Source organism: Manacus vitellinus, unplaced genomic scaffold (assembly GCF_001715985.3).
Source record: "Manacus vitellinus isolate BGI_N305 unplaced genomic scaffold, ASM171598v3 scaffold_53_pilon, whole genome shotgun sequence".
Lineage (NCBI taxonomy): Eukaryota > Metazoa > Chordata > Aves > Passeriformes > Pipridae > Manacus > Manacus vitellinus.
This window is the reverse complement of record NW_021940637.1, coordinates 217,952-241,984: the sequence shown is the minus strand read 5'-3', so window position 1 is coordinate 241,984 and position 24,033 is coordinate 217,952. Positions and strand designations below refer to the sequence as shown.

The following is a 24,033-nucleotide window of genomic DNA, read 5'->3' as shown; positions in this document are numbered from 1 at the left end:
AACCTGGGCTAGTGGAAGGTGTCCCTGCCTGTGGCAGGGGGTTGGAACAAGATGAGCTTTTAGGTTCCCAAACCATTCTGTGATTCTATGATCAAACAGTATCCTCAAGTGTGTCTCTTTTCTGCCCCAGGAACCTCTGGAAGGAACCCTCAGCCTTCAACCCTGAGCGGTTCCTCAACCCTGCGGGGACGGAGATAAACAGGACAGAGAGTGACAAGGTGTTGTCTTTTGGCCTGGGGAAGAGGCGATGCATCGGGGAGACCATCGGCCGCTGGGAGATCTTCCTCTTCCTGACCACCCTGCTGCAGCAGCTGGAGTTCAGCCTCCGCCCCGGGGAGGAGGTGGACATCACCCCTCAGTACGGACTGACCATGAAGTACAAGAAGTGCGAATGCTTCCAGATCAAGCAGCGTTTTCCCATGAAAAGCTCTCCATAAGCCACCAGAAGAAGGAAAGCCAGCCCTCAGCGTCAGACAGCCTGCTTTTGCTAAAGGCACAGCCCCTTGTTGTGTTGCTTCGCTGGAGGCTTGCTCCTCTCATGGGGACGGGAGCAGGGTGGGACAAAGCCGGCTTTGTAGGGCTCTTTGCAGCGCCTGGAGCCAGCTCCATCACCCTTCCCCGCATGGATGTTCACCAGAGGTCCAGCACTCATGCCTCTTGGAGAGATCCAGGGGGATTGCAGCCCTGCTTGGGGGTGGGAGAATCAGGGTGGGAGGTTGGTGGGGTGTCCTCTGCCCTGAGCTGGAGCTGCGATGGACAACTCCCTTCATCCAAATACAAATAAACCTCAGAGAAACCTGACCAGACTTATCTCACAGGGGGAAAGCCTGTTTCCCAAAGCCTTCAGCTCTTTGTGCCAATGGGAATGGGTGCTTCCCGCTGCTCCAGGTGCCTTCTGAAGGGCTCTCAAGGCTGCACCAGAACGCATTTGAAGAGGACCTGTCCTGTGTGCACCCACCCACCTAAATTCCTTGAATGTTAACTAATAGAGTGAATTCCTGAGTGTTTTTACCAATCCTTGGTGGCAGACTACTAGGAAAAATAAATATGTCCATAAGCAATGCTGCTCATAAATTGAGATATTAACTGAACTCCTAACACAAAGCCTGGAAAATATCAAGGGACTGGGAAGAAGGGACAGGAAGGACAGAGGAACAGTAGGACACTTCTGGCTTTCAGACTAACTCTGTATTTGCTGCTTTTTTAATTAATAGGTTTTTTCTTATCAAGCAATAGATTTCTATATCCAGACTAATTAAAGGAACAAGGATTTGAGGACTGCAGAAGGTGCCTTATGCTGCATTCCGCTTTAGCCAGTGGGAAGGTGAAGCCTTATGGCAAACAGAGCAGCAATTCCTGCTTGTTTGTACTTGTATGGAATGCAGCTGTGTGCTGTGATAGAAACCACACAATATTTCTAACCCAATAAATACTTATCTGAAAGTTTCTTAAGTTTCTTGCTGGTCTTATTCCACTGGGAAATGATTTTTAGGGCAAAAAACCACCCCACACCTCTCTATCATCCTTAAAAATCTGACTAGATGTTTTGCATCAGGTTTTTTTCCTATGAGACATGAGTGGGCTGGACACCAGTGGCATTGGGGGAAGATTTTAGTCCCCATGGGAGCTGACTCTGGTCCTCCTGCTGTCTAAAGTCTCAGCTGGGATTTGCAGAGAGGTGATGCCAAGCTCTGTATCAGTTCAGGATTTCACTAAAAATCAGGACTAGCCTTTCTAGCCCCGAAAAAAAAAATGGAATCAATAGGTCAGAACCAGCCTTTCAGGGAGCAATCCACAGAGGGATGTTTCATGCCATCACCTGCTCTGCTTGTCCCCATCTCGGAGCACAGTTAAATCTGAAGCTTTGCATAATTTCCCTTAAAACAAACAAAAAAGGCAATAAACACTAAATTCCCATAATGAGTAGGTGGAAAATTGGGGTCTGTGCATCCCTGAAGCGGCATCCCTGCAGGGATCAGCCCACTGGGGTTTCCAGCCTTGTTGGACCACAGAATTATTTTTAATTTTGGTGTTGAGGTATGGAAAGCTGCTCTGTAGCAGAGGAGCCTTCCTCCTGTGATCTCGCTCACCTCCGTGTTATTGTTACTGGCTGCTGTCAGAATGATTTTGTTCTTAATTAGTGTCCCCGGCCCAGCCTGTGTTTAGCCACCGGCACACGGATCCAGCACTCCACCCGCTCCTTCCTCCCAGTAATGAGCAAAACAGCCTCCAGCTGTGGAGCGGGGAAAGCTCGTGCTAATGCAGCCGAGGAGAGAGGGGGAGATGAATGTGTCTGTGTCTCTGCTGGTGAGCCAGAGGGAGGGGATGGAGGGAATGGAGGTGTGATGGAAGGGGTGGAGGGGATGAAGATGATGGAGGTGGAATGGAGGTGTGGCAGAGGTGATTCAGGTGTGAGGGAGGGGATGAAGGGGATGGAGATGACAGAGGTGATAGAGGGAATGGAGGGGATGGAAAGGTGACAGAGGGGATGGAGGTGTGATGGAGGGAATGGAAAGGGGACAGAGGGGATGGAAGTGTGATGGAGGGGATGGAAAAGTGGCATAGGGGATGGACGTGTGATGGAGGGGATGGAAAGGTGACAGAGGGGATGGAGGTGTGATGGAGGGGATGGAAAGGTGACAGAGGGGATGGAGGTGTGACAGGTGATGGAAAACATTTAGCAGCAGTGATGGAGACACGACAGAGGACATGCAGTAGCAGCAGGAATACATATGTGAAGGGCGTGATGAGGGTGGGACAGCGGACATGTGACAGCTGCGATGGAGCGGTGACAGAGCTCACAGAGGCGACGGAGGTGCGATGGAGATGGTGGGGACATGCCGACAGCCATGGAGGGGCGGGGGGATGCGTGACAACGGTGTCAGCGGGGCATGGGGAGGCGGGACGGAGACGGCGGGTGTGTGGCAGAGGTGACAGAGGTGACAGAGGTGACAGAGGTTGCAAAGGGCTCAGGAGAGCTCGCCCGCGCCGCGGGAGCGCGGGCACTGCGCATGCGCCCGCCGGCGCCCCGCTCCTCTCTATGGTCCCGCCGGGCGGCCGGAACGCGCCGCCGCGAGGGCGGTGCCGGACAGGGGCGGCAGCCGAGCGTCGCCGGGCGAGCGGGCCTGTGAGCGGGAGCGCGACGGAGGGTGAGGGGCAGCACGCGGGGCGGCAGCGGGACGGGAACACCCGGCCCGCCACGCCAGGTGTTCGGCGGGAAGGCGGGCTGGGGTGCGACGCGGACCTTCCGAGGGGCTGGGCCTCGTGAGCGCGCTGGGGTGCCAGGCCTGGCCGGCCTTGCTCGGGCCGTGGTGGGAGGCTGGCCGGGGCAGCCAAGGGGCGGAAGGCCTGCGGGGCGCCTGTGCTCAGCTGTGGGGGCCCCTCTGCTTGTCTGTGGGGGGCCCCGTGTTAGCCTGTGGGGGGGAGGGCTCGTGTTTACTTTTGGGGGGGCCCTTGTGTTTACCTATGGGGAACCCTTTGTTTACCTGTGGAGAGGGTCCCTGTGTTTACCTATGGGGAACTCTGTGTTTTCCTATGGGGATCAGGGCAGCCCACCCCCATCCAGCCCTGGAATAGTTTAGTTTATATTTGCACTCAAACATAGAATTTTTTTTTTTTTGCTAAAAGGAGGGTCTTATTTTTAGAAAGGATCTGTGTAAGGTGATGACGTGTGCTGAACTCTTTCCCTTATTTCCTAAGGGGCATTAAAAAAAAAAAAAACAAAACAGGAGAGGAAATGAAATTTTAGTTTTGCTACAGGTTCTCAGGGATGTGTTATCTGTTTTGAGAGTGCTTTTTATCAGCCATCACCTTGGGATGCAGACATTGTCATCATGGGTTAATATAAATACACAGAATGGGAAGGAAAGGAGGCTGGTCCTGATGAATTTATGGCTTAGTGACCAAATTCAGTGTTTTCTGCCCTTTGAAGCATCCCTTGTTTTCAGTCCTATGAAAGTTGGGGGAGGTCCAATCCAGAGATTTTTGTTTTCCTTGCATCTTTTCCCAAGAAGCTCAGCACAGGAAAGGCTTGAAGAGAATTCAAATGCCTCTCCCAGGAATGTGATTTGTATGTTGATGTTGATCTCTGTGCGTTATCTGCCGTGTTTCTTAGAGTAAATATCAAACATATTCTCCCTCTTTGATTACAGCATGAAAGGCAAATCTATACATTTAGGAGCTTGTCATCTCTCTTGCTCTCTGGTGATGCTAGTGAGCCTGTCACCTCCCTGTGTTCTGAGGAAATCTCAGATCAAAGGATGTGTTTAGCTGCTTCCAGGTGTGTTGGGGCTGCACATCTGACTAAACAAATTTGATGTTTTTGTCCCTGATTCTGGTGCTGGAAAGCAGAGCAACTTTTTTTTTTTTTTTCCCCTCTCATTTATTTAATTGTGGCAGTGACACTAATAATCCAGGCTCTGCAGAGCATGGAGACTTTTGTCCTGGACTCCAGTGTTTGGGATTTTCCCTCCTTCTGTGTCTCTCTGTTCCCTTAAAGGTTTTGGTTTTCACTTGCACGTGCAGAGATCAGTTATCTCACTGTGATTGTTCACAGAAGGTGTTCTGCCCCGCTGTTCATATGCCAAAATTTTAAACAGGGAAGTGAAGATAAATTCCCTTTTTGAACTCACAGGGAGAATGTCCACAGGCAAGACTAAATACTCTTGGAATCTGTAAATCCTGAAATCAGTTAGTCAGACATCTGTGTTATCGTCACAAAGCCCCTCCAGGCATCTTCCCTCTCCCTGGGATCGTTGGTGTCCATAGGGATGCTGTTTTCTCCCTGCAAAGGCAGGAAAAGCTGGCAGAGCCAGAGCCTGGGTGCGAGCCGGGGTTACGGGCCGGGGGATGCGGCTGATGCTAACTCAGGTTGTCACTTTTCTGCCTCTTCTTACAGGCTGGGCTGTGTCTCTTTACAGCAACTGTGTGCCAGAAATATGGCTACAGACTGGCTTGGGAGCATTGTGTCAATTAACTGTGGAGAAAGCTTGGGAGTCTACCAAGGAAGAGTGTCGGCTGTGGATCAGGTCAGCCAGACCATTTCCCTGACACGGCCCTTCCATAACGGGGTCAAATGCCTCGTGCCAGAAGTCACCTTCAGGTTAGTGTCTGTCTCTTTTTTCCCCCTGCCTTTTTCCAGGCAAGGTCTGTTGTGGTTTGGATGTTTTGTTTTTTTTTTTCCACCTAGAAATGACCTCTTTGGCCTAAATTTCCTTACTGCTACTGAGTGCCTCTCAGGTTTGTGTTAGTTTGTGTCAGGAGATTAGTTCCTGGCTCACATTCTAGAGTGAGCCAGGCTTGGAGGTTATTTGTGGGTGAGATTCTGTGTGTATATATGTACACCTTTCTTTATTATTGTATGTGTTCTTTCTGTTGTTGTTAAGGTTTTGGGTAACTGAGGAGGATGACCTGCTTTTCAAAGCTTTGCCCTCAGCAGTTCTTTCCCACCAGTTCCTGGTAACACCATGCTTAAAAGGCATAAATAAGAGTCACTCATCACTGGATGTTTTCCTGTTCCCTGGAATGTTTAGTTAAGACTCTGAGTCACTGACTTTTCAATAAGATTAATTCCACAAAGTCAATACTTTTTTTCCTTGGGTTTTGAGGAGAGAGAGTGGGAGAAAAGCAATAACTACATCCTTCCAGGAGATGTGTGGAAGTCTGTCTATTTTTATATCCCACTTGGATAAATACTAAGTTAAAACTAGACTTTCTGATGTATTTCTTGCAATCAATGCAAATGGAGATCTTTATAATCACTTCTTTGTTTCCTTTTGGCTTGTGCCCAGTGCTAGATAAGTTTTCTTTATAATATTTTTCTGTGGAAATGGGAAGCACCATCTTTATCTGAGCATGAACTGCACTAATCTGAGGGTGGCATTCTGTAGAAATGGATTAAAAGTAATAGAAGCCTCAAGGCTGAGAGTAATTAATTATCTAGAAAGTGTTAAATTAATGCAGATTTTTGCAGAGGTCTGGGCCAGTTGCTTCCAGTTTTTGCTTGACTGATTCCTGTTTCAGCTGAGAACAGAACCTTTCAAACAAAATCCAGATGCAGTATAGAAGTACTGAAATGGTTATTTGTTATTTTTGTTTAGTATTTTGATGTCTGTGGAAATATCCCGTGTGTTTCAGTATTAAAATCCTTTTATTCCCTTGTTTCTGTTGATAATGGCATCAGAACAATCCCACCATACAATGCTGGATGTTTTTCTTTAGGAGTTTTTTTTTTTTGCAAAGGTACCTGGAGTGCTACATTCCTGAACGTCTGCTTTTCTTGTCCTGTTTTTAGGGCAGGTGACATTACTGAGCTGAAGATTCTGGAGATCCCAGGGCCAGGGGACAGCAGAAAATGTGGGGATCTGCAGCAGATGGAAACAGGCATCCCTGGGGTTGGGTGCCAGGTGGGGCCCAGTCAGAACGGCACCGGGAAAGTGTTAAAGAAGCCCATCTCCAGCAGTGCTCCACAGAATATCCCAAGGAGAACAGACATGAAGAATCAGGATATTATCATCTCTCCACAGCAGCAGTGCTCCAAGAGCTACATGGATCGACACCTGGAAGCGCTGACTCAATCCAAAAGCTTCCGTCGCAGGCACAATTCCTGTGAGTCTGTGTGTTATCCTGCTACTTTCCTTTTTACCTGCCTGAGTTACTGCTGCAACATCTTCCCTTCTTCAGCAAGAACTTTGCAAACAGGGCTGGAAATTTTCCCTGACTCACCCTGTGTGTTATTCTGAAATAGAGTGTATTTCTACATACATAAAAAATGTCTGATGCTAATTCAAAGATTTCCCCATTCTTGCTGTCTTTCCTGTTTGAAAATTGCACTGTTTCCAGGCTCTTCTTTTTCTTTAAAAGGAACTGGAAACAAAACTATCAAGCTTTTCTATTTAAAGCCTGATTACCCATAACCTATTACAACATCACCCTATACATAATTACAAATGTTTTTTTTGCTGTGCTGTTGAAAATACAAATTAATGAGGATGATCCCAAAGTCAAACATCTTTTATTCTTGTTTCTCTTGATAAAAATCTTCAAAATTGGGCCCAAACTGGGTTTTTCAATTTTTTTTTAATCAAAGATCCTGCTTTCCAGATCTTCATCATCCAGTTATTGAAATGTCAGTATATATCAAGCATATTTCCATGACTTAATTGTTGAAGCATCAGTGTGTATCCAGTGTATTTCCATGACTTCAATTTCCCCCCTTCCCCCTTGTATTTAGGAAAGAAACAAAACCGAGGTGGGGTGGGTGAGTTAAAGAGGTCAAAGGCTGTATTTTTATGGAGAAGTTCCTAGACCTCTGGAAGTCTTTCTCCCCCACCAGCAGCTGGATTATTTTCACCCCTTCCAGGGTGTCCAGGGGGAGCAGAGAGTGCTTCAGCCCACAAATACCTTGTGTTGGGTTTGCATAAGCACAACAACAGGTCACATTTTATTTTGCAGACTTTGAAACAAGTTGAGCAAGGTCCTAGCTGTAGATTGTTAGCTTGTATTCCTTTTGGAATAAAGGAGGTAGAGAAATGATCTCTTACCCTCTAAAACGTGTGTATTTGGAGGGTAGGGTGAGTGATGCATGAGTGTTGGGAGGGGGATGGGGATGGTCCTGGCTTTGTGGAGACTGTGGGTGCAGGTTTCTGGGGAAGAATGGGCTGACGTGTCATGCAGAACTTCAGTCATACAGGGCTTAATACAGCTGAAAGTTGACCTCTCGTTGGCCTTTAGCGTGCCGAGCCAGGGACAGAATTCCCCCTTTGGAGTACTTGTGTGACAGGAATCAATAAACAACAAATACCAACGCAGATTTCCCAACAATGGCTCTGGTGCCGTGCTGGCACCAGGCTCGTTGTGCCAGGGCTGGCGGGAAGAGCTCCCTCAGGGATCCTGCAGGAACACAGCCAGCTTGCTGGAGACTTTACATTTGCTTGTGTGCTATACTTGAAAAGTTTGATTTTTTTTTTTTCCTTAGAAACAAAAAAAGCCCAGGAAGGGTTGTTTATCTTTTGAGGGAGGTGCTTTTCTGTGTGGTGCAGAGCTGCCAGCTTGCTGTGGAGCCGTGTGCTGCTCTCCTTAGTAAGCTTCATTCAGGGCAGAGGCTCTGGAAGCTGTGATCTGAAAGGAGCTGGACTAGGAGATCTGGCTTTCTGTAGCCTGACTTTTCCCTTTCCTCCCCTTGCTCTTTTTCTTGGCTCTTTTCTTTTCCCTGAGTGCCACCAGGTGCCTGATTTTCCCGTCTAAAAGATGATGCTTTAAGGGGAGGACTCTTACTGTGGTCACAGCTTGTTCCCCTGCCACATTCTGTGCAACTTCTGTTGGGATATTGCAAGGCAGTCAGTAAAAAGCCATCTGGCTGTGTGGGTCGGCAGTATTCCAGAGCTGGCATCCATCGGTGTGGATTAGGGAGCTGCCCACCACAAAGCCAGCATGTTTTGATGTGGTACGCTCTTGGCTCCCATTCATTGTGGCTGCAGGGGAGTCCAGGGAGCTTTCCAGCCATTGTTCTCCCAGCCTTGCTGGTGCAGCCCTTTATTCCATTGGCATTTACACAGTGCTAACATCAGCTGCTCCTGTCCCCACATTGTGCTTTCCAGGTCAGCTGAGGGAAGCGTGGAGTTGTCTGCAGAGGAATCTGGCAAGGAGTGTAACAGGATCAACCTGAGTTGCCCTAACCCTTGGTGCTGACACAAGAAGCAGGCATGTTTTGCCCTTGTGGCATTGTAGGCTCTGGCTTATTCTAGAGTCCCTTGGCTATTGCTTTGACCTGCAGTTTCTGAGTTTTGAGGGAACTTGTTTTGCTGTGTTTTCATTTCTCATTTTCATTCTTCATAGCAGCAACAGCAGATGTGATTCTGTTGTCAGCAGTGTCAGTTTATAGCTCCATACCAAGTTGTGTCCAGCTTTGGAGTGGTTTATGTGTCACCTTTGGTTTGGGAACTCTTTATCTAGGACAGATGGGAAGTTGTTATTGAAAAGCTTTCAAAACTATGCACGTAAATGAGTGGTTGCAGTGTGCCTACTGGAATTCTACTTGCCAGAAAGCCTTACCCTTTCCCCTCTCCTAAATCATGTTTTGTCACCAGCAATTCTAGAATTCTGCTGTCTGTCCTTCAGTGACAAAAGGTGTATTGTAGTCTCTCCTCGCTGAAGAAGGGTGTTTTGGGTATTTTTCTTTACGAGGAATGATGACTGACTGCAAAGCCTTGAAGATTTGGGGTCTTGCTGTGGGGTCTGGAAAAGCTTTCAGGTTAGTCACTGTAACAGTTCTCTAGAAAAACCAAGTCACACACTGTCTAAAATACAGGAAAAATCCCTAACTAGCATTCCTAGCTAGGAATAAAAGTACATATTCTTAGCTGACTTGCATGGCGTAAGTTAGATGTGTTTAAGCTGGACTTGTCTGCACCTAGAAAGGAGACAGGTAACTTGAAGGTTGCTTGTGGAGTTTGTGCCTGTTGCATTGCAGATCTTTTGGGATGTTTTCTGAGTCTCCTTAGATGACTTAACGTTGTTTGTTTCTGTGTTATCAAATGGATTATCTCACACTCATTTGTATAAATCCCTCACAAAAGTAATCATGTTAAACAACTAGAAATATTTCAGTAGAGTAAGCAGTTTTTGCTTGATAACTTACTCCATCTGTTGGACACTGTTGGTGATTCCTGTAATTGCAGGAATTGGCCTAAAATATTTTGTAGTAATTGCAAATTTACCACTAGGAATGACAGACATATTAATATTGTCTAGACTTGAACAATAATGTAAGAAATAAGCAAGTAAAGGGATATGTTGACCTTGTAATTGCATATTTCTATCAGTCGATCTCCAGCCATAAGCAGGAGACTTTCATCAGTCTCACTCCAGAGAATTTGGGCTTTCCCAATGACTTGTGGTTGGAAAGAAGTGTACCTCAACATGAAAGGTGATGAATAAGTAGGATAACAAAACAGGAATGAGGGAATGGACTATGCAATTCAGAAATGATAGCAAGGGTGAGGAAAAAGAGATCCTTTATATTCACAGTTTGAAGTTCTCCCTTAAAGATCATTAATGTGAAATAAAACACACTAGTTTCTGAAGTTGAGAGAAATTCCAAGGAAGATCTTGGGCCACACACCTGGATTAACATGAGCTCAGTATAGGAGGAAAACTTGTAGATTACAGTTAGTTTATTATCTTGCCACCCATGTGATACTGCCTGGGATTAAATAGAACATGGAGAAACACTTCTGCTACTGTGGTGAAGCTTGTTTTTCTAACCTTGCTGGTAGAAAGTCCCTGAAAGTTCCTTTCCTGATGCTCTTGTTCTGTTTTCCGCTGGCTTAGCTGAGCATGAGTAATGCCAGGGATGAGGTCGACGGCTTCTTGTGGAAGCGAGTATCCCTGGAGGGCGGGGACTGTAAGCTTTAGCTCCCCTCTCTCACAAAATTCCTGAGAAAGTGGCTTTTTCCATTTGTGACACACTTACAACCTGCCTTTCTTTTCTTTCAGGGTCATCCAGTAGCCGTCATCCGAACCAAGTGACTCCGAAGAAGAGCGGCCTGAAGAACGGGCAGATGAAGAGCAAGGACGACGAGTGCTTTGGGGACGACATCGACGAAATCCCAGACACTGATTTTGATTTCGAAGGGAACCTGGCCCTTTTTGACAAGGCAGCTGTGTTTGAAGAGATTGAAACTTATGAGAGGAGGAGTGGCACCCGTTCCCGGGGCACCCCCAGCGAGAAACCAGCTCGCTATCGGCACGACGAGAACATCTTGGAATCGGAGCCCATAGTCTACAGAAGGATTGTGGTACCTCAGAACGCTAACAAAGAATTCTGCACGGGTATGCCACGTCCCTTACTGATAAGGACCCAAACTCCTGCTTTTTTGGGACACACAGGGTGGATTTTTTTCTCCAAGGGGTGTCTGTCAGCTTAATGCGGTACAAGCAAGGGCATTTGTTCACGTGAGGTTGGATTTGTGTATCTACATACAGCCTTTATTTACAATATTTCTGAGGTAACAGATATTCAGGTAGGGCAGCAAGGTAAGTGTTTTCACAGTAGGGAACAAAACTGATGGTTGGATAACAGGAGTGGGAACTGTAGGAGAGGTGTTCAAATCCTTGCTTTGACTTCAGTAGCCTGGTGAACCACCATGGACTCGTCTGCTGGCTCTGGAGAGTGACAGAGGGATGGTCTCAGACTTTGTGCTTTCATGTTTAAAGGCAGGAGATTTCATGTGCTTCTGATACTCTTTGGGTCGTAGTTCTAACTTTCTGCATAGCTGTAAATACAGTTCCAGAAACACTTCTGGCTCTTCCCATCCATAATTCCAAACATTCTTTGTACAAAAGGCTTTTTATGTGAGGTCTTCCCCCCCCACTTACTGTCCACTGCTACTGTATGAAAGATTGAACCCTGGAAGGCTGGTCTTTGTTGTAAAAGGAAAGAAGACCTTCTAGGCAGGTACTTGAGTTGAAATATTCCAGTGTATCATCGGGGGAAATTAGTTTGACTCACTGGTGCCAGCTGCTGTGCAGATGTTTTCCTGCAACTCCGATTTCTGGTCCTTGCTGCCACCAAGTCAGCTCTTGGATGGAGGAGAGGGAAGTGGGGTGAGTCAGTGAGCAGTACTCCTCAGTCAAAACGTAGGGAATGATTAATCAGCTCCTAATCCTTGGCTCTGGGGAAAGTAAGAGTTCTTATTTCGTATTCAGTAGAATTTTTTTGGCCAAACACCGGATAATGGTAATTTCACAAGGAGCCACTTATGGATGTGAATAGATTTTACTATGACAAATCTTTTTATTTCTATCCACACACAAGCTATCAAGTATAGCAGATGTGCTTTGTGCCACATTTAGCTCCTCGTAACTTAAGCCTAATTGGGATGTCTTGCCTTCGGTTTTTAGCTTGCAAAATGTAGGAGTAAAGGGAAGTTGGCATTCCAGGAACATTTCTTTTCCACATCAAAATAAAATCGAATTTCAGATCTTTTTGCAGATTCACAAACCAGCTGATATCCCAGTGGTCTGAGCAGAAGTGTGAGGAGGCCCTTGGTCTGTCATTCTTTCCCTGCCCAGAAACTCCATCTGGGGTGTGAAACCCTTCAGGGAAGGAAGCTGATGGATTTGTGGTGATTTGCTGCTTTTCAGTTTTAGAAAGTATGCTTTTTTAATGGTTCTGGTATATAACAGTATCCTAGTTTTCCATTTGTGTCATCCCTCTTCCTGTTGCTCCATTCTGGTCTCGAGTGAGAGGAAAACATAGTGGGTCCTAGCAGAACTGTCCAGCTCAGTGTTGTGTTTCCAAGGATCCTTAAGGAAAAGGGAAAGAAACATGCAGTGAGACTTTTCCCTGCTGCTTTGTCTTCCACAATTCTAATACTTCCTGAGGCAGCAGAGAGAGTTCAGTATTAAGGGCTTTTTTTCTGCTTAATTTAACCTCTTACTTTTTAAATCTCTGCAAGCTTTCAGCACCTCTCTGTTGCAAGAAGCTGCACCAATGGCCTGTGTGCTGTGTGAATAAGTACCTCTTCATTTTGTATGTGATTTCCTATTTGTTTGGTGTTTTTTTGTGGTTTTCTTTTTTTTTTTAACATTTCCTACTTGTCAATCCATCTTCCAGCTGGCTTGTTTGAGAGGAGACAGGGCCTCTGTAGGTGTCTAGTCTGAAACAAAAGCTAAGCCACTGTTGGCAGCCAATCTGAGCAGAATGGCTGATACGGGATTCTAGCAGTAGAATTCCTGAGAGGAAAACCACCATACAATAGGCAGCAGTAAGTAAATTGAGGGATAAAAACTAAATCCTCTTTGCTGAACTCCATCATCCTTTCCTCTGGAACTCCTGGCTGCCCGTCTGCAGCGTGCTGAGGGGAGCAGCCCAGTGAAAGGAGGAGTGTCTTGTTTTGCTCTTGGCAGGGCTGCCCAGGGAGGGTGGTCAGCGACTCCACTTGGTCACTGCAGGGTCTCACTGACCTCATTAGCCACTGTTGGCTGATTAGTCTCCCCTCTAGAATTCTGGATTTGTTTGGAAGAAAAGCTGGCCTGTCACACGACAGGCAGTGGCCTGTCGCCTGCGCTGAGCTGAGCACGTTCACAGTCCCATGAACGGTGATAGAAGTGTCCCAGTGCTGTGTCTCGGGATATTTTTTCCCACAGAGGATGACTTCCTTTGTGTCCACTGAGGAAGTTTACTTTTGCTTAGGGAATACTAATGGCCATCTAGCAAAAGCTCTTGTAAACAGTGGTAACGTGCCTGCTGTTTCTGGCAGTCAGTCGAGTGCTTTTTGTAGCAAGGCAACCCTCAGAGGGACAGTCTGCCTGGAGTAAGGATGGACTGTCTCCTGGAGAAAAAATAATCCCAATTTCTTTGTTTAGCAGCTGGGAGGAGGATGCTGAGCTGTAGGTAGCCTGCCTCTTAGTGGCTCAAAGAGCAGCTGCTGAAATTAGATGAGTGCCAAGAGCTCCAAAAGCATTTATTTTGGGTATGTCTGTGGCAGGAATTTGCCCTACAGAATTTTTTCTGGTTTCCTAAGGGAAGCTCTGCTTGCAAAAAAACACTTCCTAGTTATAGAAGAAAGAAGTGCTTTGTCATTTTTTTTTACCCTAGGCCAATCTGAAAAATGATTGTGTTAATAGAGCCCTGACTTAGACAGTGATTCTCTGTCTGCTGTAACAGCACAAACACTGGTGCTGTAGATTGACAGGGAGTTAATATCCAGCTCTTATCACTGTGGGACAGGAAGAAGTCTGTGAATCCCTGTGTGCTTTCTTTATGCCATGGAGCTAGGAAGTAACCAGGATGGTGCAGAGGGAAAAACAAACTGCTGAGGTCAGTTTCCCAAAAGACTCATCTGCAAGGCTTCCAGCCCGGGGTTTTATTACTGACTCAAATAAATTGGTATGTGTAGGATAAATGCTTCAGTCCACCAGGATGCTTTTCTGAGAGCTAATTTTTTGGAGCCAGGCTGTCAAGTAGGCACAACCATGTGTTTTAGAAGTAAGCAGGGAATATTTTCCAGGCAAAAGTGAAAACCTGAAGCTAATGTGGCTTACCAGGTCTTGGATCATGACTGAGCTGAGTCCCTCCCTGGGGCTCCACATGTGAATCCCTCCTAAATACACCAGTAGTCTTGACTCTTTTGGATGCTATTGATCCATCTGTTTACTGGGAAGTGTTTAACAAAAACTACCTCCCTGGAAAGGCCAATACTTGCAGGAGGTGTGAGCTGTCTTTTTCTACTTCCAGAGCTGTCCAGATGGAGAATTTAAATGCATGTTTGGCTTAGGTCTGTCTCTGTTCCTTCTGTTGGCACTAAAACAACCTGTGTTTGAACACCACTGTGTTTTGGGATCAGGTCTGTTAGCAAAGCCAACCAACATACTGCAGGAATGTTGTAGCTCAAAGGAGTTTGCAGAAGGGTGGAGAGTCCCAGTTCATCATCAGTGACTCTATACAGGGCAGTCTCCAGCATGCCAGGCTGTCCTCATGGTTCTCACATATGTGTTTATTATTCTCACATAAGGTGTTTATTATTTCCCTGCTGTACTGGTCAGGCTTTGTCCAAAGCAGGTTCTCCTCTAGTTAACACTGTTGGTGTAGAAAATACCCCATTTCCATCTCACGTCTCTTTTCTGGAAAATAAATGTGATTTTTTTAGACTCAGGTGCTGTCAAAGTTGTCAAGTAAAAGCAGGCCTGTGCTCAAAAAAAGGGGACTAAGTGTCATTATTTTTTTGTCCTCTCCTAACCAGACCTCAAGCCTGTCCTTCAGACAGCCTTTTTTCTTCACAATAAGGAGATGGCGAAAGAAAATATGGGCAGGCAGAACTTATGAGCCAGGATCAGACCTCAAAACTAAGGCTGGGCACGTCCAGTGAGGGTGATGCCAACAGTATGGCTTTTTCTTTGGTGTGCCATGTCCTTGACTGACTTTTCTACTCTCTGTAGCTTTTAGCTCTTCAGTATCTGGATGACTGCTTTGTGTATATTGAATGTGTGAAGTGTTCCTGGGATCTTTTGAGGAAAGTGCAAATGAAGTTTGCTTTATCCAACCGCCGGAAAAAAACAAAGTGCTCCCGGGGCAAAGTCCCTTTGTCCCTCTGATAGTTTTTTTGCTCAGCTGGAGTGAATTGTGCACTAATGCTGGGAGAGGCTGACACTGGAAGGTCAGCCAGAACTCCCGCAGAATTTGTCATAATTAAAAATAATGATGATTAATGAAAAGAAATCTAAACCTTAAAGTTGTGGAGAAAATCATTCGTGTTTGTGGGGCAACAGCTGTGTTTTGCTGAGTCTGCAGGCAGGTGATTCCAGCTTTACAACCAGCAAAGGACAGCACGAATGTCCCATCTGTCTGACGTGGACAAGAGTTACAGACCATGAGGTGTAAAACTGTCAGACCATAAGGCTCTGTAACCTGGAATTTATTATTGGAATTAATGGTGTTAGTACAGCTTTCAGGAGATCCTAAGTATAGTTCTATCTGATCTATTCCTGTATCTTGGCTGGATTTATTTTAGCAATGAACAAGAAATAGAAAATTTATTTTAGCAGAGAACTAGAGAACTGGGGAAATAGTCAAGAGAAAAAAAATAGGGCTTAACACCTTAACACTGAGCTTCTCTACCATCAACCCTCTCCTTTTTCCCTGCCCCTGCAAGCTTGGGAAGCATTTGGGCATCAGAGAATGATATTCAGGGCTTGTCTGGGAGAAAAACTCCAAATTCTTTAACATTTTGAGAGTTAGCTTGGTCCTTCTGCTGCCCTAGGGTGTTTTATCCATCCAGTGTGACTCTGCATGTCACAAAACTGTTTAGTTTATATCTGCCTTGTAGGTTTCTTTCCCAGGCAGCTGTAAAATACATTTATTTAATATTAAAAGGCCTGAGCTAATTTATTTTATTGCCTTCATTAACAAACAATAAAGATGCCCTGTCCAACCCAAACATAATTAAAGTTGGCACGGGTTCAGTTTTGTGGCAGTAGTGTTATTGTTTGTGGGTTTACACGTCGCCTCCTTGATTGCTCTCTGCCAGAGTTTATTTAACTCCCTGAGTCTGCTTTTGATAAGCCAGTCTGACTGGTTGGACCTTGCGTGAGGGCAAAGAAGGGAAGTTCTCTTGGCATGACAGCCTGCTCCTGAGAGGGAGCAATTAGGACAAACTGGCATGCTAAATGCTGCCTCCCAGTAACCCCCTTTGATTAACCCACTGGGCACTGGGTGGCATCTAGCTAATGGTGAATGCAGTTTTACTAAAGCTGGTCGCTGAGGGAAGGATGGGGATGGGTACAGAGAAGCTCCATACTAAATTGGGTCGATACAGAACATGGATCATCTGTTTTGTTGTCCTAATTTGGGGAGTTTGTGCAAAATTTAAGCAGGGAATTTGTGGGTGGCTCAGAAGGAGTAAAAATAGAGTTTGGGAGCTCGCTGTTTGGGGTTAGCAGGTGATGTGTCCCCCTAAACTGTTTGGGGAGATCCTGACCTTGGGTCAGTCATTCCAAATCTTCCCTCAAAATCTTGCCTTGAAAAATAAGATGAAGTAGGAAAACCGTGAATGGGAGCGGGGCAGAGCCAGGGCTGCGTGACTGCGGAGAGGGCGGGTGAGCACAGGGCAGGTGCATGACTGGAGTGACGGGCTCAGGGTTATTCATGGTTGTGAGTGTTCGGTGGCTGCTATCAGGAGTCTGGGATGGCTTTGATAATGTGCCTGCTTGCTTGGAACGAGAGCCTGGGAGCAGAGGTGACTTCATCGGCAATTAGCGTGCAAGGTCAACGGCTGCGACACGCTTGGGCCCTCACTATCTGCAAGGACTTCACCAGGGAGTCCAGGAATGAAGTCCAGGAGGACTCAGCAGTGTCTATTCCACAGCATTTTGCTGTGACCTTGCAGAAGCACCTCTGATTTGACTCTGAAAACCTCCAGATGTGCAAAAGCTCCCATTTCCGCCGTAGCTTGGCTTAGTGGTTGGTGACTGGGGCATCCGGGGAAATGTGGCAGTACACATTTAATTTCTCACAATTAAAATACATGCTGCATTTCTCATTTGAATGTGGCACTCGCTTGTTACAACTGGTTCTTGCTATGTTTTCTGTCTGCAGAGGAGCCCAAACCCACGAGTAACGGTTGGCTTTCCTCCCGGAGCGGATGTGTGGGCTGTGGCTGTTCCCCTCTGAGCTCGTAGTGCTGCAGAGTGTTTTCACTGTGCCATGTCACATTGCCACGGTTCTTTCCCATTAGCACAGGCAGTCCAAACCCAGTTGGGCTGCCATGAGCACCCGGGAGGCCTCTGTCACCTCCAGTTCAGATGTGGGAGTGGCTGGTGGGAGCGTGATGATGACCCAGGGCTGCTGGGTGGTGAAAACTGGAAAATGGAGAAGAGAGAAGCTGATGGAGGGATTGAGTTCATGCTTTGACCTGATGTTTGGCGTTGTGCCTGAGCTGTAGCAGGTGTCAGTTTGAGTCCTGGACCTTTTTGACCCATGGTGCCTAACTCCTGTGCACCTCATCTGCCTGTCCCAGAGTCGAAGCTGACAGCTGGACTCAGCTGGGATTCCTTGCTTAGCTTGGAATGATATGAAGAGAAGAGGCTGAGAGCTTTTCCTGCTGCAGCTGTGCTCCAGCTATGTGGCCATCCCATATGGGAAGGGAATTAATCTGTTCTGCTCCTTAGCTGGGAGATAGTTAAAGACATCCAGAACTTGCAGGATACTTGAAGGGAAGAATTGGGTGTGCTTCTGATTCCACGTAGTGGGAGTCCTCAAACGCAGAGCAAAGGAGTTGGAGATCAGAATTATTTTGGAGAAAAGTTAGAATAAAGAGGCTGATTGCTGTGGCTGAAGATATTCAAGGGTATGCTGTTTAAATCAGGTATTAGGAAAAAATTCTTCCCTGTGAGGCCCTGGAATAGGTTGCCCAGAGAAGCTGTGGCTGTACCATCCCTGGAAATTTTCAAGGCCAGGTCAGACAGGGCTTGGAGCAACCTGGTCTAGTGGGGGGTGTCCCTGCTTGTGGCAGGGGTGGAATAAGATGAGCTTTAAGGTCCCTTCCCACCCAAACCATTCCATGACTCTGATATCTGGCTGGGTGATGCAGCTGTTTCTCACCTGTTCCTCAGGTTTTGCATTCTCTCTCCAAACACCATCAGTAATTCTTTCCAGTTTTCTTGTCTTCTGCTATTCAATAACCACCAAAAAATCCCTGTGGCTCCCCTTGGCACAAGCTGCCTTTTGATGGCAAGTAATCCTCTGTGTTTATTTCCAGGAGAGTTTGCAGATGCTGTGGTGGGGTTCATTTATGTGTAATCAGTGCCAGCTTGGCCTGCTTCGAGCAGGGAAGTATAAAGAATCATCCCAAACAGTTACTCAGGGAGTGGGAAGGATGTATCCCTGACTACTTCAGGCGCTGTTCTCAGCACTTAACAAAACCTCTCTTCTTTGTTTTCCCTTGATCCACATGCTGGAGCATTTCCTGGCTTGGTAGGCCAGGCTGTCAGAAATGCCTGGGAATTATTTCTGCAGGGTTTGTTCTTTGATCATTTCCCTGCTGCTGTAGTGTGTCGTGATCCAGCTGTTGTGTCTGGAGCAGCCCTTCTGGCACGGAACAGCTCAGGGAATGCCTGCCTAGTAAATGTGGGATGACTTGTTTTGCTGTGATATGTGGGATTTTGGGGACCAACGTCAGGAAGCAAAGCACATCCAAGCTTTTTCTGATGGGAAATCTGCTTCACAGCTTCTCTTCTGACTTTCACAGTGCTCAGGAACACTTTATGTGTGGGTTAAAGCACTGGTGGCCTGGAAACCATTAAGAAAAAACTTAATATTCCATCTGTAAGTCACAAAAGCCTTCTCAGTGAATGTGTTGCTAAAATTGCCTGCTCAATTTTGTGGAAGCATGTTATTTTAAGCCCAGCAGTTGTGTTTAGCTGTCTCTGCTTCACTCAGAGTAGGCTGATGCACTAATTTGGATTCGTTTGATGGTCTCGGGAAGAATCTGGAATACTGGGGGAAGCAGACCCTTGGTAACAGCTAATAAGCTTTTTCACTGCCATTGTTTCTGTCTCTGATTGTCCCCATTTCTGTCCCCCTCCCCTCTTTTTGAACCCTAGACTCCGGGCTGGTGGTTCCAAGCGTGTCCTATGAGCTCCACAAAAAGCTGCTCTCGGTGGCAGAGAAGCACGGGCTGACTCTGGAGCGGAGGCTGGAGATGACGGGAGTGTGTGCCAGCCAGATGGCCCTAAGTCTCCTCGGGGGACCCAACAGGTAAATATTGTTCCACTAAAGGTGAGCTACAAGGCTGAGAGGTTTCCTCTAAGGTCACTGGCATTTGGGTGCCTGCTGCCAAAGGGCTTCTTTTTCGCTCCTGCATCCCGGGAGTGTCTCTTGACTCAAAGCAGAGGGAGATGAGATTTTTCTCTCCCCTTACTGGGAATTTTTTCAGGGAACTGAGCTTTGCACAGGTGTTACCTGAGGCAGATTAAGCCACTGCAGAATATCTAATGAGCTCCTCCTGTTTGCATGTAAATAAACCTTCCCTTTGTTGTTTTTACATGCTACGATTTAATGATATCAATAAAACCAGAAGACAGCTCATGAAAACCAAGTGCTGCTTAGCTTTTTGCAGGGCTAAATTAGCTTTTCAGGGATTTGCACCTCACCTGAGAGCATCCTGCTCTTTTGGAGGGCTGTTTGCAGCAGGTTTGGAGTGCACTTACTGCTTTTTGCATGAACAAACCTGCTGACTCTTTTGAAGAGCCTTCTCTGTGCCTGCACTTCCGTGGTCATTGATGTGGGTAGAAATTGCACCTGCGTTATGTTGTTGATAGCTGCTCCAAATTACTTGCTCTTGACATGAAAGTTAACCCTGAAACCCCCATCTGTTTATTCAGTAGTACTTTCTGAGGACCTGATCATTTGATGCAGAGCAGTAAGTGATGACATACAGGCAACACTGACCCTGTCAGCTGAAATTCCTGCTGTAAGCCCTGATGGCTTCCAGGCCAAATTAACTTTATTCTGCAGTTGATAATGCTTAGGGAGTAGAAATCATTTCTGTTTTTTTAATTGTGACTCTTCTGATGGGGAAACTCACCCCATATGTTTAAGGCTGGATAGTCAGCTTTCTTCTGCAGTCAGAGACCTTGGGACCTTGTGCTCTCAGCTGGAGGTGCAAGGAAGTCACGAAGGGAATGAGAAGACAAGGCTGTAGGAGCCTACCAGTATCTGAAGGGACCTACAAGGAAGCCAGGGAGGGACTCTTCATCAGGAACTGAAAGAGTGGAAATTTAGGTTAGATATACAGAAGAAATTCTTCTCTGTGAGGGTGATGAGGCCCTGGCACAGATTCCATCCCTGGAAGTGTTCAAGGCCAGGTTGGACGGGGCTTGGAGCAACATGGTCTAGTGGAAGGTGTCCCTGCCTGTGGCAGGGGGGTGGAACAAGATGATCTTAAAGGTCCCTGCAACCCAAACCAGTCTGTGATTCTATGAACCTGCAAGCAGAGCAGCTCTCTACTGTCAGCACCACGCAGGGATGTGGGTTCCTTCTTCACAGTGTCGTTGGAAGATTTGCAAAACACCTGGCAATTTGCATTTTACTGATTGGTGGTTTTTGTTTTTTGTTTTTTTTTTTAAATTCCTCATGCAGGAAGAAGGCAGGAGGCTTTTGGGTTTATCAACAGTCCCTTTTGTCTGTGTTTCAGGCTGAACCCCAAGAACGTGCACCAGCGGCCCACGGTAGCGCTGCTGTGCGGCCCCCACGTGAAGGGGGCCCAGGGGATCAGCTGCGGGCGGCACCTCTCCAACCACGACGTCCACGTCATCCTTTTCCTCCCCAACTTTGTCAAGATGCTGGAATCCATCACCAACGAGCTGAACCTTTTCAGCAAGACACAAGGCCAGCAGGTGTCCAGCGTCAAAGGTAAGCGGCCGAGGAGCAGATGGGTTCTCTGGCGCGTGGCTCCCTGGTGCCTGCCCGCTCCCCTGGCACCATCTAGTGGCACTGCCGCGGCTGGGTGGCTGCTCAGAGGCTGGAGGGACAGCAGGCTCTCCAACAGTGGAGCAGTTGTGCTGCTACAGATGTTTCTGGTCGGAACAAACATGGAAGAGCTGCTGTATTGATCTGAGTGAGAGCAGCCATTCTTGTAGGATAAGGGCCTACCTTGTTCAGCGTGTTGAAGCTGTGAATGAATGAGCATGCAGCTGCTGCTGCTAAACAGGAGGCAGCTTTGCTGAGCTAGTCCCAGCAGCTGTCAGAGTTCCTGTTTCAGTATTCCACAGAATAAACTGAGCCCCTGTGAGTGCCAGCTTCTGAGTGTCATTTCACCAGTTGTTTTTTCCAACCTGGTTCATTTAGACCTGGGAGAAACAGACCTGGGAATTAGGGCCAATCCTGGGCTGACAGAGCTACTTGCCTGTTACAAAACATTATAAAAGGTTTGAATGAATTTCCCAGAGAAGCTATGGCTTCCCCATCCCAGGTTGGACGGGGCTTGGAGCAACCCAGTCTAGCGGAAGGTGTGGCAGGGGGATGGAATGAGATGAACTTAAAGGTCCCTTCCAACCCAAACAGTTGCATGATTTTGCACCAAGGACTTTGTGGTCTGTCAGGTAAGGGCAATGCAGCAGATGGTGGGAATGCAGCAGATGTGATACAGAGCAGGTGAGTGCAGAGAGCTACAGAGCTTGGTGGGGCAGGCAGCAGTGCAGCACACCAGCTTCCTTTCCATAGCAGAGGTAGTTGGTATGTTCCAGAAAAACAGCCTTATCTTTCAGCTTGTGAAATAGAAAATGGTCCTTTTGTCACGGAAAGAGAGCACTACTGCTTCCCTGGGCTGCCTGGGCTGGTGAGCTCAGCAGTATTGGGACTGCTCACATGCTGACCACTCGATGTGATTTTTGTACCTGAGAGGCTGTGGGTGTTCCCAAAGTGTTAAAGAGCTGTTCAATATTGATGTTGGTATTTTTTGAGAAGGATGGCAATAACAGCTGGTAAGGCCAGACTGTGCAGCAAGACTGGATGCTGGGGGCAAACCCAAAAATCTTTTAGCAAAGCAAAGAGGGGAGACACCAATGAGCCTTCATGGTTTCAGCTTGTTCTCAGCGCTCAGCGGCGTTTGTGTTTCTTTCAGACCTCCCAGACACCCCCGTTGACCTAGTGATCAACTGCCTGGATTGTCACGAAAATGCCTTTTTGAGGGATCAGCCTTGGTACAAAGCAGTTGTGGACTGGGCCAACCAAAACCGGGCCCCCGTCCTCAGCATAGACCCCCCGATCAGCGAGATGGAGCTGGGCATCGACGCCAAGTGGTCGCTTGCCCTGGGCCTGCCCCTGCCCCTGGGCGAGCGCGCGGGCCGCGTGTACCTCTGTGACATTGGCATTCCCCAGAAGGTCTTTCAGGAAGTGGGAATAAACTACCACTCGCCCTTCGGCTGCAAATTCGTCATCCCCCTGCACTCCACTTAGAGCCCGTCCCGGCTCAGAAGGGAGAGAAGACGGGAGGAGGAGCTCTGTCACATAAGCTGTCCGGTGGGTCCTGGCTGGTAAACTCATGACGCCTTAAGGATGTGAAGTTCTGGAGAGCTTGCCTTCCAGAAGAAATGTTGTGTATTTAAAAAAAAACAAAAAATAGAATAATCATAAAATGAACCAAAAAAAAAAAAAAAAAAGAAGCGAATGTTCCTGCAAAACAGTTTTCATTCTCTTGTGCCATGGGATGAAGGAACGTGCAGGAAGATGGTGTCTGTCCCCGGCAAAGGTGGCTGTTGTGGCCCAGGCCCGGCTGGGAGGTGGTACACATAAGGGTAGTTTGGAGCTTTGAGATGTGTTTCTGGTCCTTCTGGTTGGATATTCCCAGCAAGGACATCCTGGTGGGAACAGTACCCCTTGGTTGTGTAGAAATCCCTTCTTTGAGGGAGAATCTGTTTTGGTTCCGGTATTCTTTTTGACTCCCCCTCCCATTTTGTGTTCTGGAAGGCAGGTGTAGCTTTCTCTCCCTCCCTCTCCAGGCCCTCATGGAGAGCATTCCCTCTTCAGAAAGCTTGTGTCAGGAGCCAGAGGCTCTCAGGTCACACATGTTCTGGGAACACTGATGTCCTCAGCTAGGCCTTACTGCTTATATACTGTTGGCTTTTCTTTGTTCACTTTGTGGGTGAAGCTCAGGCCTGTGGGCTTGAGGTGTGTTATGGAAAAGAACTTTTCCAGGATACTTGTGGGGTTTGGATTTGTTTCTTTTATTCTTTCTTCTTTTCTGGCACAGTGAGTGGCTGAACCAGGGAAAGGAGAGTGAAGCAGAGCAGTGTTGCTCTGGGTCTGTTGCACGGTGTATGGTGCAGGTGAAGTTTTGGGTAAGTTCCTACTGTGCTTCCAGTATCCCTCTTACATTTGGTAGGGCTTGGGAAGTAGCTCATGGATCCGTTCATACCCTTTGGAGTCAAAGGCTTCATGTAGGGTGGGCTTGTGGGTGTGTCTGTGCTGGGAGCCAGCCTGAGGAAGGACTTGGGTCCTGTTTGCTGGCAGGAAATGGTGTGGTGAGAACTGCTGCGGTCCTGGAGGGGTATGGCAGGGGGTTCTAGGCTGAATTTCCATAGGGAGTCTGTTTTAGTGGTGCACTGTCTTCCCGTGCACTGTTGGGAAGCACTGGGTTATTATTCCCTCTGTTCATTTTGCTGGCCCACTGGAGCCTTGGTGCAGTGCCTGGAGCAGGGATGAGCTGAGGAACCATTAGCTAGCTGGCTTTGGGAATCAGCTTAGTACTGGCATCTAGTGTGCCCCATGAGGGCTCTGTGCCTGGCAGCTGAGCCAGGGAAGCGCTGGAGATGCAGAAGGTGCTGTAAGGCCAAACTGTTCCTTTGGAGGAATCGGGCTGATGCCGTGAGTGTGGGCAGTGCTTGAAGCTCTGCTGCTCTTCTCATACCTTGTGTGTCCCCAGGGCTCCTGCAAGCGCCTAAACCTTGCACAGGCCCTGCTCTGGCATCTGGGAGAGCTTCAGACCTTCCAACGGTGCCTTTGTCCAGGGCAGCCAGATCCCTGTGGAGGCTGAA

At 47.3% G+C, this 24,033-nt stretch overlaps 2 protein-coding genes across 2 annotated transcripts in view; both read left to right on the top strand.

Annotated features, from left to right (window-relative positions):
- The window catches only part of LOC103766731 (cytochrome P450 1A4), a 5,245-nt gene extending 3,798 nt beyond the window's left edge, over positions 1 to 1,447 (top strand). Inside the window, exon 6 of the mRNA XM_029963164.1 lies at positions 131 to 1,447. Within this exon, the coding sequence (XP_029819024.1) occupies positions 131 to 437 (307 nt within the window). The 3' untranslated portion in view covers positions 438 to 1,447. The remainder of the gene's footprint in view (positions 1 to 130) is intronic.
- Positions 1,448 to 2,287: 840 nt separating this feature from the next.
- On the top strand, positions 2,288 to 22,659 carry EDC3 (enhancer of mRNA decapping 3). The gene is made up of 7 exons (XM_018081430.2): positions 2,288 to 2,307; positions 4,898 to 5,101; positions 6,293 to 6,606; positions 10,495 to 10,830; positions 19,102 to 19,255; positions 20,694 to 20,911; positions 22,122 to 22,659. The coding sequence occupies exons 1-7, from the start codon at positions 2,288 to 2,290 to the stop codon at positions 22,454 to 22,456; spliced, it is 1,581 nt and encodes a 526-aa protein (XP_017936919.1). The 3' UTR covers positions 22,457 to 22,659.
- The last annotated feature ends 1,374 nt before the right edge of the window (positions 22,660 to 24,033 follow it).

Coding starts and splice junctions, on each gene's coding strand:
- EDC3 (XM_018081430.2), top strand. CDS start 2,288: ATGTGTCTGTGTCTCTGCTG. Junction 5,102..6,292: donor GTGCCAGAAGTCACCTTCAG/GTTAGTGTCTGT, acceptor TCCTGTTTTTAG/GGCAGGTGACATTACTGAGC. Junction 19,256..20,693: donor CTCCTCGGGGGACCCAACAG/GTAAATATTGTT, acceptor TCTGTGTTTCAG/GCTGAACCCCAAGAACGTGC.